Source organism: Ambystoma mexicanum, chromosome 4q (genome assembly GCF_040938575.1).
Source record: "Ambystoma mexicanum isolate Mex_15411 chromosome 4q, UKY_AmexF1_1, whole genome shotgun sequence".
Lineage (NCBI taxonomy): Eukaryota > Metazoa > Chordata > Amphibia > Caudata > Ambystomatidae > Ambystoma > Ambystoma mexicanum.
The window spans coordinates 623,237,467-623,256,097 of record NC_090928.1 but is presented as its reverse complement, the minus strand read 5'-3'; the positions used below and the strand labels follow the sequence as shown (position 1 = coordinate 623,256,097).

At 48.6% G+C, this 18,631-nt stretch overlaps 1 protein-coding gene across 2 annotated transcripts in view; it reads right to left on the bottom strand.

Annotated features, from left to right (window-relative positions):
- LOC138467869 (N(4)-(Beta-N-acetylglucosaminyl)-L-asparaginase-like) overlaps positions 1–18,631 on the bottom strand; it is a 601,150-nt gene that overhangs the window by 104,789 nt on the left and 477,730 nt on the right. Inside the window, exon 8 of one of the 2 annotated variants that reach the window (XM_069608161.1) lies at positions 15,427–15,494. The exons of the other annotated variant lie outside the window; for it this stretch is intronic. Within the exon in view, the coding sequence (XP_069464262.1) occupies positions 15,427–15,494 (68 nt within the window). The remainder of the gene's footprint in view (positions 1–15,426; positions 15,495–18,631) is intronic. 2 annotated transcript variants of the gene reach the window in all.

Below are 18,631 nucleotides of genomic sequence, written 5' to 3'. Positions count from 1 at the left end.
TCTGTGACTCCAGAATATGTAATGGCTTGCTGTTGGAGGGAGGTTTTCTTTTCTAAAGCTAATTATTCAGATGGTGGTCAAAACTGTTTTATTTATTTTTTTTAAAGAATTTTTATTATTTTTTCAATACAACCAATAATACAAACCAAACACGCAGTGCAATCCACAATCATTACATTAACATCAATAGTCTTTGTTCACTGCCCCCCTGTTCCCACCCACCTTCACAATCCTCTTTATCCTTCACACTCAATATCTGTTACACACGGCAGGGCGTCATTTTCATCAGATTCCTCTGGATCTAGCATTGTTCCAAATAGTCCAGATATCAATGCTTTCCATGCCATCAGGGTACCCACTTCTTCCTCCCAAGACATGCTACTTGCCTCCTGCCATAGCACCGTTTCAGCCTCCGACCATTTCTGTAATTCTTTCCACCACACCTCCAGCCGTGGCTTATGACACTTTTTCCAACCCATAGCTATCCTTCGCTTTGCAAGCACGTACGCCAAGTCTTTCAATTTCCCAACATGCTTCAGCTTTCGTGGCCTAGGAAACCCTCCCAACAGGCAGGCCCAGGCCGTGTCTACAGCGAGCGTGACCCCTTTCTCTGCCAGCTTTTGTGCGACTTCTCTCCAGAAACACTCGATCAATGGGCATGACCAAAACATGTGTGTCATATCAGCATTCTCTTCATCGCACTTAGGGCACGCCTGTCTCCCAGCATTCCTGAATTTAGATATCCTCAGCGGGGTCATATACGCTCTATGCGTTACGTACAGCTGTATTTGCTGCAATCTGGCATTCCTAGATACTTTCTTATGGTATCCCAGGGCCTGCTCCCACATCCCATCCTCCATTTGAGCTCCCACCTCTGTTTCCCAATCCAATCTCAAATGCGTCAATTCCTTTCCAACTTTAGCCATTATCATCTCATACAATCTAGAGATCTCATGCCCCCCCTTCAGCTGTGTCATATATCGCCTCCATAATGGCGTCCGGTTCCTCCGCCAGCACTGTCTCAGGCCACGTTATACGAATCTTCCGCACCAACCTGTGATACGCAACATACTGACCCCCATCCAGTCCTGCCTCCTCTCCAAGTCCCTCAAACTCTTTGATGGTCCCCTCCTGCCATATGTCTCCCAACGTTACTAGCCCAACCGACTCCCAATAGGTTCTGTTAATCACCCTCAGTTGCTCATCTCCTCCCGCCAAAGCAACCAGAGGTACCTGCGGGGAACACGGGAGCGGGTCCCCCATCATTATACATGCTCGTCGCCACATTTTCCACCCAAGCCTCATCATCCCCGGGCACTCCTTTATTTCTGACTCAGGCAACCAGATAATTTCTTTCAGGTAAAACGGGGTACAGTCCTGCCCAAACAATCTAAATTCAGGGGTCACTTCATCGGAAAGCCATTTGGCCAGAAACTGTAATTGACTAGCTATATAATAGGCCTCAAAATTAGGTAGCTTGACATCCCCTTTTTCTGCAACTTCCAGAGCGCCACTCTGTTCCGGGTACCATGCCACAGAAAGTCTCTTCACATACCATTTAGTTGAACAAAAAACCTCTTTGGAATCATATGCGGGATATTGCTAAAATAATGTAGGAGCCTGGGTAGAACCACCATCTTAAGCATCGCTCCCCGCCCCATCATTGCTAAGGGCAATTTCTCCCAAAACCTCATACATTTGTGGATTTTCCCAACGGCCATCTCGGTATTACACCTGTGTTCCTCCTCCGGCGTATAGCACACATCTATTCCAAGGTAGCGGAAGGAGCTCACAGTCCACGGCACCTGCAACACCGGCAACCTTTCTACAGGGATCCCCTTGTAACTGCCCAGCGGGAAAATGCTAGATTTTTGGGGATTCACCGCTATACCGGACAACCTCGCATACCTTTCCATCACCTCCAGAATATACTGAAGATTTTCTTCCGGGTGTCTCAAGTATAACAACAAATCATCCGCATATAGGGATATCAGGTGCCGTTCCCCCCCAACCTCAATACCTATCACATTGTATTGTTGCCTCAGGTATAGTGCCAGGGGCTCCAGAGCCAGGATGTATAACATCGGGGACCAGGCGCACCGCTGTCTAGTGCCTCTGCTAAGTTGCCATCTCTCAGATATCACTGTTCCTGTTCGCACCCTGGCTAGTGGCGCACTATACAGCATCTCCGCCCACCTAATGTACCCCGGCCCCATTCCATACTCTCCCAAGGCCGCCACCAGCCATGACCATCTGACCGAGTCGAAAGCTTTTACCGCGTCCAAAGACACGATTGCCATCTCTCCTTCATTGTCACAGCCCCATTCGAGCACCCGATGGAGTCGCCTGTGGTTGTGAGTAATATTCCTGTCCGGGACATAGCCCGTTTGGTCCGGGTGTATTAACTTGCTAATTACTCTTCGCAGTCTATTCGCCAGGACAGCTGTTAATATCTTGCTGTCCTGGTTCAGCATCGACAACAGCCTGTACAATCCGCAGCTATGCCAAGGTTTATTAGGTTTAGGGAGCGGTATTATGATCGCTTCTCTGAGCGACTCCGGCAACCGTCCCACTTCAAATGCCTCATTGAGCATTTCCAACATTGGGGGGAGCACTTCCGCCCCATATGCTTTATAAAATTCACTAGGTAATCCATCCGCTCCCGGGGTCTTACTAGTAGGTAGCTGTCTAACAACCTCCTCCAAAGTAATTGGTGCATCTTCTTTCTTCTGCGCTTATCTTGGGCAATCCCATGTCTTGCAGAGTTTCTAGCATCTCATCCCGGCTGCCTCCTCCTCTATCCTCATATAGTTCTCTATAATAATCCGCAAATTCCCTGTTGACTCCCTCTTGGGTGTCTGCCACCTCCCCATCTTCTCTGGTTATTGTCCTAATTGGGGGCATAGGGGTTTCACTCTTATATAGCCACGCCAAGAGACGGCCCGTTTTATCTCCACCCGCATGTTGTCTCTCCACGTACTTTTTGTAATTAAGGTTACAGAGCCTTTCCCAGTATTCCGTGCACTGTTGCTGTAGTTTAAGCACCAGCTCGGTGTCTATGATTTCACTTTTTAGTTCTCTTTCTAATTCCCCTTCCACCCTTTGTAAATCAGCCAGGACCCCATCCTGCAGGCCTTTCGATTTAGCGATGGCCACACCCTGCATCACCACCTTGAAGGCCTCCCACAGTGTCCCCGCCGAGTCAACGCTGCCTGTGTTCACCTCAAAATAGCTAATGATCTCATCTCTTAGATCCTCCCGAAAAACCGGATCGTTAAGCGCCTCCGCGCGGAGGCGCCACATCGGAATCTGTGCCCTAGGGCGGCAATATTGCCACCCCAGAACCAGGGGTGAGTGATCCGACAGGACCCTCGCTTTATATTCTATGTGAACAATCTCTATCATTACATCTGATGTGGCAAAGACATAAAGTCTAGTGTGCAGCTGTTGTGGGGCCGAGTAATGTGAATATTGCCTCTCATTAGGATGCTTCGTTCTGCACACATCTACCAATCCAAAGTCGTCTAGCAATGACTGCAATGCCCTAGCTGCTGGGGCCGGACTGACCATCTTGTCATCTGACCTGTCTTCTTCGGGGTTTAACACACAATTGAAATCCCCTCCCGAGATCACTGCGCTCCCCACGCACAAGCTCAGGTTGGTGCACATAGTCCGGAAGTACTCCGCCGTGTTTTGATTAGGGGCGTACGTGTTTACAATGCACAACTCTTTATTCTCTACCAACCCTCTCACTATGACCAAGCGCCCCTCAGTTTCCACAGTTTCCTGTACCAGTTGGAACGAGACGTGCGGCGCCACCCAGACCAGCACACCCCTAGCATAGGCTGAATACGAAGACCCCACTACACTACCTTTCTACTTTCTCCCCACCAGCTCCAGTTTTTCCCGTGTCAAATGCATCTCTTGTAACAATGCTATATCTATCTTTTGTCTTTTCAAATAGAGCATGACCTTATTTCTTTTTAGATAACTATTGAGTCCCCTGACATTCCACGTCACTATTCTAAGATCCCCCATGGCTCGTCAGTACCCATCTCCCTCCCTCTCGGCCAACCCCATCCGCCTGCGTAATAGAGATACAATTCTAGGGCTGTTCCCTGTAGGCTCATTTTTAACTCAAACTCCCCAAAACTATATACACATCAAACTCCCCACCTCCCTCCCCTCCCCCCGCCCATCCCTTCCCCAACAACTCCCTCCCCAACTGTTGCCCAGCTCCATCCCTGGATCTCAGGCACCCCCACATCTAGCCCTGTCTGGTACGCTCAGAGCTCAGTAGGGTGAAGTTGCCCTAATGGCCACTTAACTATTAATACTAGATGGGGGTGTGAGGACTAGCCCTGCAAGGCTCCCTAATAAAGCAACAGTCACAGTGCACACAATATATTATCTATTCTACTCTGGTCCCGTCTACGAACAGGCCACATCAATGACTATAATCAAGTCCCATAGTCCGAAGCCGCACCATCTCTCTGTGCACCCATTACACTTTACTTATCTCGTCCGCCTCCTTCTTCCGTCTGGATGTCAGGCTCCTGGGGGCAACCCTGCGTATCAAGCCACCCCATGGCATCTTCCGGAGTGTCAAAAAATAAAGTTCTGTTTTTATGAAAAACCTTCAATTTCGCCGGGTAAAGTAGCATGTATTTCTGGCCCGCCTCCCTCAGTCTCCTCTTAACAGCCCCGAAGTTCATTCGGCTCCGCTGCACCATCAGAGTATAGTCCGGGTAGGCTGTTATGTGTGCCTCCCCTCGCTTGATTGTTCCACCTTTGCAAAAGTGTTCCAGAATCCTTTCCCGGTCCCGATAGTTAAGGATCTTTGCGATAACTGGCCTAGGCGGATTGCCTGGCGGCGGCCTCCTCGTCAGGGCCCTGTACGCTGGTTCCACAGCAAATCCTTGGGACAGAACTCCTCCGGTTATCTCTTGTAACAACATGTTTTCGACAAACTCCGTGGGGTTGTGGCCCTCTGTTCCCTCCGGTATACCCACAATGCGGATGTTGTTCCTTCGGGCGCGTCCTTCCGCTTCCTCCGCTCTGCTCTCCAGATTGCCCACTCTTTGTGCCAGGGCATGTGTGAGGCGCAGTCCTCTGTGTTCGAACTCCCTTCTTTCTCCAGGCTCTCTGTGCGCTCCGACAGGGACCTTACATCCTGTCGGAGTAGATTCACCTCCTCCTGCACTTCACCGACCTTAAGGTCCAACCACTGTTTTCAATTGAGCCACAACTATTTCGAGCTTGGCCTCCCAGGCCGCTTTCAAGTCTGCTTTCAAGTCCGCAATTGCAGCCAGAATCTCTTGATTTGTACCCGCGGCGGCCATGCCACCTGCGGGGGGCTTGTCTTTGCTCCTGGCACTTTTCGGGCCCGGCGGTGTTCTGGCAAATTCGTCCAGCGTAGGTTGCTTCACTTTTTGTCTTAGGGGCTTATTAGACATGACGCAGCAGCCGTATGTTGTGGGTCCGCCCACCTCTTATGCTCCGCAAGTAGGGGGAGGGGGGCGCACACTCCGTTCCAATGTCCAAGGCCTTACCCAAGCATGGGGGCCTCAGCACCTCAAAAGGTCTGTCAGCCTCCTCCGTGGCATGCCCCAGAAAATCAACAGCGATCTGGGCAGTACCGGGACACATGTGCTGGGCAGCACCTCTGTATTATTTAGCGCACACGTGATTGCGCTCGGAGGTACTCCGCTGCCGCGCAGAATGTCATCAGGGTTCTGTGTAGAGCGTCCAGGTCACCGTCATTCAGTGCGTACAGCTATGCACACCCAGGAGGGTTTCCTCAGGCTATTGCAGGCTGGCCCTTATTATCCTTTCTCTGCTGTTTGGGCAACACCGGGACACTCGCAACGGCCAACACAGTCGTATCAGTGGGCGCACTTATGACTGCGCCCGAAGGTGCCACGCTACAATGATTGTCTCCTCCTGCTTTCAGCTTGAGGATCAGAGCCCCCAAGTTGCTTCCTATTGTATGTTCACACGGGGGTACTGGCGTCTGTCATGTATCTGCCCGTTCCTCTCATGTGTGTGCCACCAAGGTGCTCATCCACGTGTGTACCCAACTTCGTGTTACGGTCAGCAGCCTTCTCCTCAACTGAACAGCTGGGCAGTTGTACGTTCAGGCACTATTGATGGGAATCACCATCCATTTTGACACACCCCCCACCCCTTTCATTGTGAGTGTCATCCGTCTAGCGTTGCATGCCCTGCTCCGCTCTGTCAGGGCGTACTGTGGGACCCAGCGTGTTCGCTCCTGGCGGTTCCTTCTTCCCAAGCTCCGTTCTGAGCTTGGGAGCCACGTTTCCAATTCCCGTGCGTTGTCCTCGCCTTGTCCCCGCCAGGTAAGGGAGTGCTTGAGTCGGTTCTCCCCCTGCCCTCTAGGTGCCTGATCTGCCTCCTCTAGCGCGCCCCGCAGGGGACCAGTCTGCCAGCATTTCGTTTTGTCCGCTGGGCACTCCCCAGCTGACTGCAGCCGTCACAGCCCTCAGCGATCATCTATAGGTGAGGTTGCGGCACCGTCTTCCGCAGATGCAGGATGCCTGGGCCGCCTCAACATGCGAGCCGTGCGGGTCCGCCGCCTGTGCCCACTTTCTTGCGCGGACTCAGAGCCCGTGTGCACACATGCACGGCGCCTCCCGGGTGCCGCATGCGCAACCGCCGGTCGGCACCACTGTCGCCGGCTCCCCAGGCCAGTCACTGTCTGGCTGGGATCTGTTGGTATGATCTTCCAGCCCTAAAATGCCCGGGCACTGCCACTGCCCGGCCGAAGAGATTCAGCTGCTCCTGCCTCGCCACATGCGCAGTCCTAGCGCCGGCTGCCTATCCGTCTGTTTGTTTCGTCTGCGAAGTGGCTATTGGGGGCACAATCCTCTCATCCGTGTCACTCCACTGGATCTGCCTCTCCGCCCACGGCCCGCTCCGCGCTGACTCATGCCCTGGGTGCAGTCGCAGGTCCGCACACGGATTCCTTTGTCTCCCAGCCGCCCGAGGCCTCCGCCATCTTGCCTTCGTGGGGCTCCATTCTCGGGAACTTTGCTCCCTCTTATCTGCCGACTCCTCGCAGCATGAGTGTTCCAGTCCGTCTGCTTCAGTGCCCTGTGTTTTCATACACCTGCGCCTGCTTTAATATTCTTTGAAGGGCTCGTGCATCTGCACTTTTTTCACAGGATTAATGCCGGATCATCGGGAGCTTCACCACAAGCACGTCTGCTCACATGGCCACCAGGCCACGCCCCCCTCAAGGTGGTCAAAACTGTTACAACCAGTCATTTATTGGAATACAAATCCCCCTTCCAAAATCATGTCCATCTATAAAGGTGAAAACTCCGATGATCAACAAAAGGGTAAAAACGAATCTCTAAATATTGACATCTTAGATTCTGAAAACTCTAAGTTTCCCATAAAGCAAAAACCTTTATTACATCCCACAATGCCCAAGGTACTGGGACGAAGAAAGGGGTTGCAGAGGAACTGGTCTGTGAGTTGCAGGTTATCAGGCAAATGACCCACACCTGAGGGGGAGTGGGCAGCATAAAAGCTCCCCTCACATGCAAGCCATAGCGAGTAGCAGGGAGAGCAGTAGGGGGAGATGAAGTGGTTGCTGTAACTCCACATTGCAGCTGAAACTCAGGAGAAAGGAGATGCCAGAGTCACCAGAGTTTGCAGTATGGATGTCGACACATACGGTCTGTTCCTTCAGAGACTTTGGTTGCAGAGATCTTGCAGGGGGAAGCGTTATTTGTGAAAACCTTCCCCTTGAAGATCGTGGTTGCAGTGGTAACGTGGGGGGAAGTGCAAAGTTGAGATGCTTTCCCACAATAAGGCAGGTGATCACCAGAAAGCATTTGGAGCAAGGAATGCTCCTTGTCTGACTACCGTGTGCCAGGGAAGACGAGCAAAGCAGTTTTCCTTACCGCCCGAAGCAGAAGAAGCAGAACGACCAAAGGCAGAGAAGCGAGGTAGATGTGCAAGCCAAACCCACTGAGTTCACTAGTTATCTGTGACCCTTGAGCGCTCTGTAACAGCCCGCTGGTCAAGCCTGGGAGTTTTGAATATCAAGCAAATGAAAGAGAAGAAAAGTGGCAGAAATACAAGTATTTACATGTTGAAATAATGTGAAGTCGAAAGATACTTATGTGAAATACCAATCTGATACTAAGTGGAGAAAGAGGCAATACAAAAACCGGGTGAACAGACCAGTCAAGTATTTTTGTGATTTTGAAGGTCAGATTAATTATCCACAACACGAAAGGGCAATATTAGAAAACAATATAAACAACTGGTGCCAAAGCCAAAGGATTTTTTTTATAACCAATCCAGTTAAAAAGAACTATAATTCTCAAAGCCAAGAAAAGACCATTAAGAAGCTAGTTGTTTATAGACTCTATTGTAGAGGTAGTAATGGCTTTACTAATCCTGGCAGGAGAGTATGCTAGGACAAGGGACCTTGTAGCGTAGGCCTGGTAGGTGGGTGGTCCAGGCAGAAGTCATTGAAGTACTGTTGTGTGGTTAAAAGTGTTGATGAAGAAGCGGAAGTGGCAAGACCACAAAAACACATTGTGAATAGTTGTGGAATCATCCTGACAAACCAATATTGCTAATGCAAATATTTTGTGAACTGTTAAAGAAGGATCCTAACAAAAAGCTTTTTGTTGATCTTGATGAACTGTGGACGTATACTTATTTTCTGAAGAAAAGTTGTTTAGAACTCTATGCCCCAAGTGGAGAGACAAAAGATGTGCTGAACATTTTGAACTGTTGGTTAAGTTCAATTGAGAGACTTACTGGAACTATATTGGAATGTTGTTGGTTGAAAGATGGGATTTCCTTATTCTTTTGAACTGTCGGTTGAAATCCTGATTGAATCTGGGGAGAGGAAGCTCACGCAGGTTACAAGGAGAAGCAGTTACCTGGTCTTAAATATAACTGCTCATTTTGTTGCATCTGAATTGCCATATGTTACCTTGGGTTTGCTGTATGTACAAGTGTGAGGGACAGAACCCTTTTGTTAGAGTGTTTCCTTTATTTTAGGCAGGGAAATCCTCGTCAGGATAAGGATAGTGAGGCGTTCATCAAACCCTTTTGAGTTTAATAAAATGGCATATTTTGAAAACCCATCACAAAGTTGTCCACCTTACATTTCTGACCCCTCACAGAGTCCTCTCAGAGGAGGGAGGGGACATGACCACGCACACCCCTCTAGGTGCCAAAGTGTGTGCAGGCAGGCCCATACCAACCCATCCTATACATGTATGATGGCGCCCTTTGCTCTGCAGGAAGATGCATAGCTGGTACTGCGGGAGAATGCAGCAGACCGACCTCTGCGGAAGAACAGGTGAGAAAAAGTTGCATAGCGGGATGCGACCTATGCCACAACACTAGCAAGTCATCCCAAACCTGAACGTGGCTCCAGCAGACAGCGACTGATGGAGCCCACGAAGGGGAATCGACCACTAGCCCACTAGAGAAAATATTTTATAAATAAAGACCTCTACGAAGGCCTCTCTAACCAAAACCCACTAAACCATGTAAGGAAGGCATGGTATCAAACAGTAAAACAGACACAAGTGATCACAGTTCACGGGTGTTTATTGAACTTCAATTGGGTTTGCAAAAGGCCTATCTAATCCTAAATCTAAAGATGGGAGCAAGCTACGACCATCAAATAATAATAACGCAGTCCTAGTTGAGTATGTCAAAATAAAAGTATGTCAAAATAAAAGGGCCTATACTAATAAACCTATTGCCAAAACTTACTTCTAAATACAGAGAGTGTGGGAAACAATGTTAAGCAAAAGAAAAGTATTCAAGAAATGATATGTCAGGATATTCAAGCCGTTGGCTTCCCTTCCTCTCGTTTTCAGCATGGGACAAGGCGGCACACTCGAGCTTAGCACACTCTCTGGGTTCTCTAGCACGAGGATGCAGTTCAAACCTCAACATCATGGCCTTTTGTGCCCAAGTCCCTTTGCCATTCAAAGTCTCTTATTTCAGAGGGCCTGATATAACACGACACACATCAAAGTTCCTTTCTTCTTAGGATTTTACATATACAACTTCTCAGGTGATTTTCAGTTCACCCAGGTCCCCGTGCACAGGGCTAAAACCCACTTTAACACAAAACCTTCTCGGGTGATTTACTGTACACCCCGGGTTCCCCTCCACCTGGCTCAGACCCACTTGAACACAAAGCTTTCAAGTGATCTCCCTACGCCGGGCTCAGACCAACTTTATCTACTTTTCCAAGCTTTCTTTACTTCACAAATCAGAGGGGCTCATTTTGAGTCCGGTGGTAACTGTGCCGGTACTACCGGCAGGTTGCCGCCAGACCTGCAATGATTTTCCGGCACCTGACTTGCCGGTAACACCGGGGGAAAGTCAGGCACTGGTAAATTGTAATTCCCTATTCCCATTGAGTCCCAAAGGACTCTATGGGAATGGGGAACACGGAAGCACCGGCACCATTAATAACACTGCCGGTGCTTCCGTGGCGGTCTGCTCACTGTGGCTGCTGTGTCTGGCAGTGTCCGACCTGTCAGGCACAGCGGCACCGGCATGCAGACCTGTAATATGCCGGTCTGGAAACAGCAGTGCCGGTAAGCTTACCGGTATCGTTGTTTCCGAACCAGGCAAGCTCAGAATGAGCCCCAAAGACTTTCAACTGCGTGGGATTTTGCTCAACCCGTCGCAGGACCACTTTGATTCACAATTACTCGTTTGCTTCTTGATATAACCTTTTTGTCACTTTCCTTTTTGTCACTTCTCAGCTGGATACCTTACCGAGACCTTCGATTGAGCACCCACACGGTGCCCGCCCACTCTGCCAGAGGTATTATATCTTGCTTTGAAAGTTCAATCTCTTATCAACAGTTCAACTTTACTTGCATTTTTTTAGTCACATGCGGTTTAACAATGTTCGTTTCAGCGCTCGCCATACACTGTTGCTACTTGCAACCTTGGCTTCAACACAGACCGGTCTTGTATCGGTCTCCCCAACTCAACGGCTGTGTGGATTTCACTGACGCTGCTTTGTTCTAGGAGCTAAGGTCACTACCACAGCGGCTTGTGCTTCGGCTACGTGTATCTCCGATACACAATGCAGCATTCTACAGCCTGGATTCCTGGTTTTACCCTTTCTATTCTCAAGGTTTCCGGAAAGTAGCGGTTCCTTGTCGAAAAAGGTCAAGGGTACTTCCCTCCTTGCGATTCCCCTTCTGTTTTGCCGCCTTTCTTCTCTCTTGCTCAGCTGCCATCTCAAAACTGCTTTTTCGTTGTGTGCTTTGCCTCGCTCACAGTGGGCCCTCTTGCTCTGCCTTTTATCCGAGTGGGGAAGCTTAATGGAGGTCAGGTGTGTGTGATGGTCAGTAATTGCCTAACCTCGCCTGACAATTGTATTGGGACACTGTTTTCTCTCATAGCGGGCTGTCCGTGTGAAAGTGGTTGTGTTGTAAAAGGGGGTGGAGGGTTGAGTTCCTAAATATCCGACCTGCAGTCAGGAAGCCAACAAATTAGGGAAAATGCCATTAGCCCCAGTCAAAAGAGCAGGTGGCACGGTTCAATAGAACTAACATTCCGAGTTATGAACACATCCTAAAAGTCTGGTAGGCCCCAAACATCCCTATTGAAGAACTGAGAGCCAATTTGATTGTTGGAAATCCTAAAATAAACATTTTCTGCACTGTAGATATACGCGCGTTAGACAAGATCAGTGGTTTGTGCTCAATGGGGACCAGTCGAATCTGGAGCAGCACATGCCCCCCAGAGATGGCAACTTGGGAGCTTGGCAGCTTAGAGGTGCACAGTGGCACTCTGGACTGAGACTATACTGAGGCTATCATTGGCCAGTCTATGGCCGGTGCTCTTCTGGGGACTTCTGCAACCTCAGCATTCTGCCAAGGAAGGCAAGTAGAAGGTTAGTAGAGGAAGCCCTCACTCTTTGAAGCCCAGGTTTTGGGTGGCTCTTGGGAAAAAAGAGCATACGGAAGCTGTGCAGCCTGGAAAACAAATTATTTGTGCTTGGGGGCCTGCTCTTCCCCGCGACCCGGGGGCGATGCCTTTGTCTGGCAAAATGTTGGTTCCGCCTCCACTAGTATGGGAGCTGTGATAAATCCAGTTGAGTCAATACGGATTCCCCGGCGGTGACCTCCTCCCATGTGGCCAGGGGACGGCAGCCGCTACCTGATCCTGACCCTGGGGGTGGCTATATGAGGGAGGATCAAATGGGATGGAACAACTACCGGGAAGATATTGTGACTTCACTGGACGAGACGCGGTATCCCCCCTTTCCCATGAAGAAGACCCTCTAATGCCCAAAATCTTGATGGCATTTTGCCATATATTTCATCCCCTTATATAGTAAGCAAAGAAACCTCTTCCCAATATTCTTTCATTCTAACACCCACCTATGACCTGAAGAATAAAACTCCAACACCTTTTGTGCATCTGGTGTACCTTTATCCGATATCAATACTGAAAGTCCAATGACAAACATGGACTCCAACTCCCATAGCCACCTAAGTACTGAGACGAGGAGGATGAAGGAGTTAGTACAAAGTAACAAGAACATGAAGCATAATGTGCAGACTAGTTGTTCTACGGAATTACCTGTGCGTGGGACATTTAAAGATTGCAACCGCACTACTGAGTGTGGCAGTACAGGAGAAGATGTTGGTTCCTTTGAAAGGAATTATGAGCGCGGAAGACACATACCGGTTTGGCGGAGCAGTGGAATCCACCAAGACAGAAGGAGAAACCGCAAGCCAGAATTGCTGTGGAGATGCCGGGAGACATGAAAGTTCCTGGGCGCTTGGCAACTTGAAGAGGCATCGTTCTCCAGACCGGGACCTGAAGGAAAGAAGGTGTGTGACCGCTGAGCCGCGAAGGGAGCCGGATGGATGTCTGCACGATCGAGAGTGGGAAGCGAACGGCAGAGTCACACCGCAGAAGCATGATCAGGACCCGAGATGCTGGAGAGAACTGGTGAGTCAACCCAAAGCAAGTAGGAACCCTGGGGTGTTTCAGAGACTGCACCAACGACAATTTGAATGTTATGAGATTGCTAATACAGAAACTACAAGAAGATTGTTTGAAAGCAGAAAAGGCAAAGTACAGATCAAAACCCCAATAAGATATGCATTTATGAGATACAAGAGTGGGGCAAAGTTTGAACGAACATTAAAGCAAACAGATATACAGAGTCAAGAACAGTATATGTAATTTTGGTGATACAGAGGAACTGTGAAACACATAAGAAGTCCTGGCAAGAGGAGGGTACCAGACACTTGAAACACAAGAACAGTCCTGGCATGGGAAGGATACCAGGCAATTGAAACACAAGAGATGTTCTGTCAGGGGAGTATACAAGGCAGTTGAAATCAACAGAGAAGTCCTGGCAGGAGAGTATACCAGGCAGTTAGAATTGCATAGAAAGTCCTGGCATGAGAGTGTACCAGGTGATTTGCAAAACTACAAGAAGGACAGTGTTTGCTAGACAAAGGAGAATCTTGTGATAAAGAATGTTACAGAACGTGTTGCCTAACAGGAATATTGTGAAATGAAGAAGAGACACAAAGGAACTGTTAGTAAAGAGACATTGCCATCACATTTAGGAATCCAGGGAAAGGGAACCACCCTCTGGATCCAAGGTATTTTCATCTTGGAGAACATTTTTGTTGGAGCTAGTCTAATTATCATTTATGAACACGTTTTGCCAATATCAGGCTAAAGACATTTCCTTTCTCACTTTGTTTTATTTGTAGTGTGAGGGTCAGGATAGAACCTTTTAGACACAAGAACGGCTTTTCAGCTATTGACATCCTGACACAGACAGATCGTTAGTTTTTGGTTATTAGGTTGGGAAACTCCTCTTTAAAATAGGGCCAGAGAGATTTTCCCCAACCTGTTTTGATTTAAATAAAAGTATTTAACCAAAAACATGACAACTTTGTGTCCGGCTTTCATTCCTGACCCCTCAAAGAGCATTGTTTGGATGAGTGGTGTATGCTTCATGTAGAGGCCTTGTGTTGGATGAATATTCCCTGCAAGAATACTGGTTAATATTGAGGCGTTGAAGTGATTGCCATATCCCTTAGTTATTGGTCATGCTAATTAATGCCCACACTCTGTTCATTCCTCAGTTGTGGGCCTTGTTGACAGCAAGCTGTTGCAACACAATTATAATTTGAGTGACCCAGTTTTGCTGGTTGGTTGACCTGAGGGGACTCTACCTCTACATTTCCTTGTTCTCTAGTATAGCATTCCAGGCCCTATTGTCACTTACGGGGTCCAATAACTCCAACATGCAAGCTAAACAGCCAACGACAGGTAAAGGAGAAGATATAATTACTTCACTGAATATCCAAGAAAAGTCAAAGAAGCAGTGGAGGTCCTCTGCCTCAGGATGCCATCTTATGGTATGCACTCCCTTCAGCAAAACATATTTGAATTTATTTGAGCTAAATAGAAACAAGAGTTCCCAAAAACGGTCTAACTTGGGGTGTAGTGCTGGGAGGGTTTGGGGTCCCCAGTATTAGGAGGTTTATGAGGCACAGCGATGACATTTGTTTGACTGGAATGGCATGAACTGTAACAGCAAGTAGGTGGTATTGAGAAGAGCAAGACCAGTACCCTGCTAGCAAATTCACCCCGTTCAGGAGATAGAGTAGTAGATCTAGGCTGGGTGAACTGCTCTTCTCTAGGAGGACCAAAGTCTATATAATCCAGATGCTAAGTGAAGAAACTTTGGGAGATGATGTGAACACTGATCCAGAATAACACTGTGTTCTTATCTGCACATAGCTAGAAAAAGAAGGGAATTATTAGGTCATGGAAAAGGAGCTACTGTTGTCCAGTCTAGCTAAGAAACAAAATGTTATGTACCCCCAGGAGGAAGACAAACATTGACTTAGATGGGTACTGATATTGAAACAATACAGTGATAGACATAGGGTCAGAGCTTTACAAAAAGCATGCCTATCTTCAGATGTTTGAAAAAAAGAAACACAAGTCCATTGAAAATAAACATGCGATGGCCGGGTATGGCAGGAGCCTGGCGTAATCTAGCAAACAAGTCACCTGTGAGAGGGCAGGATTCAGGTGAGATCCAATGTAAAGTGTCACCTGCATTCTACTGAATCTGACGAGGGGGTCCGTGCAATAAGAGTTTAGGAAGCAGTGGTTCAGTCACAGGGACAGTGTCAGGTGCAGCTAACTCTTTATATGTGAAGAGAAGTAGGGACTTACTGAAAACAAGGTTGAAAATGGGGAGGGCTCTATGGAAAATGGCAACTGCAGAAGCAATTCCCCTGTGGCAAAACATCACTATGAAAACCACTTCAACATTCTTCTGCAATATTGCAACATCATTGTTGTAAAACAGAAAATGAGAAAAGTATTTTGTCAGTACAGTACCTGTTTCATTAAAAGAACAACATGGAAACAAGGGCAGTAACACATGATCTGGTCCCCATCACCTGTGGCTGAGATTTAAAGAAAGGTAACAGATAAAAATATATGCATTGTAGCTTTCTACTCTACAAAACTAGAACAGTTAAATCATTGTACATGCTTATCAATATCACTTTTTCAATTCAATTCCAATTACAATATAACTCACTTACAAGGTTTCTATAAGTGAAAAGGAGGGCATGTGCACCCAGTGGCTATCCATTTTTGTTTTGGTACTTGTTGCAGCGGGCTGCCCCTTTAAGGCAGCTCAGAGGGACGGAACGTCACAGGGGAGTGACGTTTCGATGTAAGGGAAAAAAGAAGAAGTATTACTACACCCGCTGACTCCTGCGTTTTATTTGTGGAAGCATCCACTGCTATCATCTGGCGACGAGGACCATCCAAGCCAGCGGTCCTCCTTACGGCGCGTCAGTGATCCCACCACATGGCCGCCGCACGAAGACAGTGATCCCACTGTCCTGCGGTCCTCCTTGCGCGCTGGTGATCCCACCACGCGACGCGTCCAGCAAGCAGCGATCCCGCTGCCCGGAGGTCGTCCCTACACAGCCTTCGCACTCTAGTATCCAGCAACTGCTCGCGGTCACACCCGCGACCGCCCACCAACAGTCACGTGATCCTGCCGCGACTCGCCACTTCCTGCAGGGGGCCGCTGAAAAAAATAAATAAAAAAAAATTTAAATAAAAGTGCGCACAAAGAGCATGCATCCCCGACAGGAAACCAACCAGGCCTCAGAAAAAGAAAAAAAAAAGCCTGCCACCTTAAGAAGCCCAGCTGCCCACTGAGCAACTGGGGCAGAATCCACCGCAGCACGGAGCCCAACATTTCTAAGGCTGTACAGCTAAACACCAGTGGTCTACAGGTGGGTCACACCTCCTGCACAACGCCACCCAGAGACTTGTGACTGCGTAGGACCCACCAAAACAGAGAACCCAAGCTACATACTCATCACAGAACGCCAGGTTCCCGCCCAGGTCCAACATGAGCACTTCAGCCGACCAAGCAGGCCAAAGAACGCCACCAGTTGCACCAGCCACGAGATCGACTGCGACGGCTTGGCGCATGCCTCCCCCTTTCTCCATGACACCCCAAGCTAACAAAGGGGCAAGATGGGTGGAATGGCTGGAAGACTTCAATAATTTCATAGATGCAACAGGCGAAGAAACCTCCCCACGCCTGCGCAGCATGTTTATTAACACGGCGGGCACAGAAATAAAAACACTAATCAAAACCATTCCCCCATCAGAACTCACTGACTTTGCAAGCTTAATAACAGCCTTAAACAAACGACTCATCATCGCCCCCAACAGGGATTACGAAAGGTACATATTTAATCAGTGCACGCAACGCATTGAAAAAACAGTTGATGAGTTCATCACAAGACTCAGGATAAAGGGCGCACACTGCCAATTCAATCCGTTTTCACTGGACGAAGCCATCCGTTTGAGAGTAATTGAGGGATGTGTCTCACCGGCATTGAAAAAACAGCTACTCAAGAAACCCATCACCATTGAGGAAGTGACTGAGTTGGCCCGAATACTCGAGAGAGTGGACAAGCAAGCCACACACCTATCCAACACTGCAGCCACCATGCAAGACAAAAGCGACGTCATAGCAGCAGTCCAAGCAGGCAATGCCAGGAGCGGTGAAAGAACCAGTGGGTCGAGCGGCATAGCCACCCCACGAATGCAGAGACAATGCTACAGGTGCGGGATGACTTTCCCCCACGGGGGCTCATGTCCTGCCCTCACACAAAAGTGTGGGAACTGTGGCAGGGAAGGGCACTTCCAAATTGTATGCAGAGAAGGGAGACCTTTCCCCACACCCCGCATGACCGCTACTCCATCCTACAGATCATTCCAGCGGCCTGCACCCAATCAGCTGTACCAAACTCGCCATTGCCAACAGGGACCGCGGAGGTACGTCAGAGTGGTGTAAGAAGTATTTACGGAAGATGACTATCCACAGTATGAAACTCCGGAGCCCAACACACAACTGGTAGACGAGTATGACGGTCCACCGCCGTCAAGACAAGTCCCTTACGCATTGTCGCAAGGCTATCCAGACTACGAAGGAGATCAATATGATCCACACAACCAAGACGAGTTTGTAAATCTCATCATGGATGAAGAAGTGGCACGTGAAGCACCCAGGATACAAGTAGATATCTGCAACCAACAATTCTGCTTCCTAATTGACTCCGGGGTGACAGTAAACATCATGTGTGAGAAGGAATTTCAACAACTTCACAGCAAACCCACACTAAGCCAGACGACGTCCAAAATATACCAATGGGGTGCCGATACACCCTTGTGCAGCATAGGTTCCTTCAAAAGACGCCTCACATTCGGCGGCAAATCTACCACCACCATCATTCATGTCATCAGAAGCCCCACGAAAGGGCGCTGTCTAATGAGCTACAGAACTGCGTCACACCTAGGCCTGATCAACATACTTGTGCGAGACGGCGACCTCATCAACACAGCTGAACCCCAAACCCTGAAGCATGCTCAAATATACAACGTGGACCAAAGATCCTCCAACACCGCCATCGCCACAAAAGACGAAGTACTCAAAGAATTCCCAAACATTTGTCACTGCCTAGGCAGACTGAAAGGCCCACCAGTCAAGCTACATATAGACCCAGAAGTCTGCCAGGTCCCACAACACCCACGCAGAGTCGGGTTTCATCTACAAGAAGCGGTCTCAAAGTTACTCAATCAACTTCGGGGAGACAACATTATTGAACCGGCCACTTGCCCAACACCATGGGTATCGCCTCTTGTAATTGTCCCGAAGGAAGGTGGGCATCTCAGACTGTGCATAGATATGAGAGTAGCTAACACCGCCATACAACGAGAACGGTACCCGGGTCCAAAAAATCGAAGACATGATCGTCCAACTAAACAAGGCAGTACTGTTCTCAAAGCTGGACCTTAATCAAGGTTACCACCAGCTCGTGCTTCACCCAGATTCCCGGCCAATCACCACGTTTGCCTGCCATCCAGGGCTATTCTGCTACAAAAGACTAAACTTTGGGATCTCTTCAGCTGCCGAAATATTCCATGAAACAATACAGCAAATTATACGGCCCATAAAAGGAACGCTAAATTATAGCGATGACATTCTTGTGTTCGGGAAGACTCATCG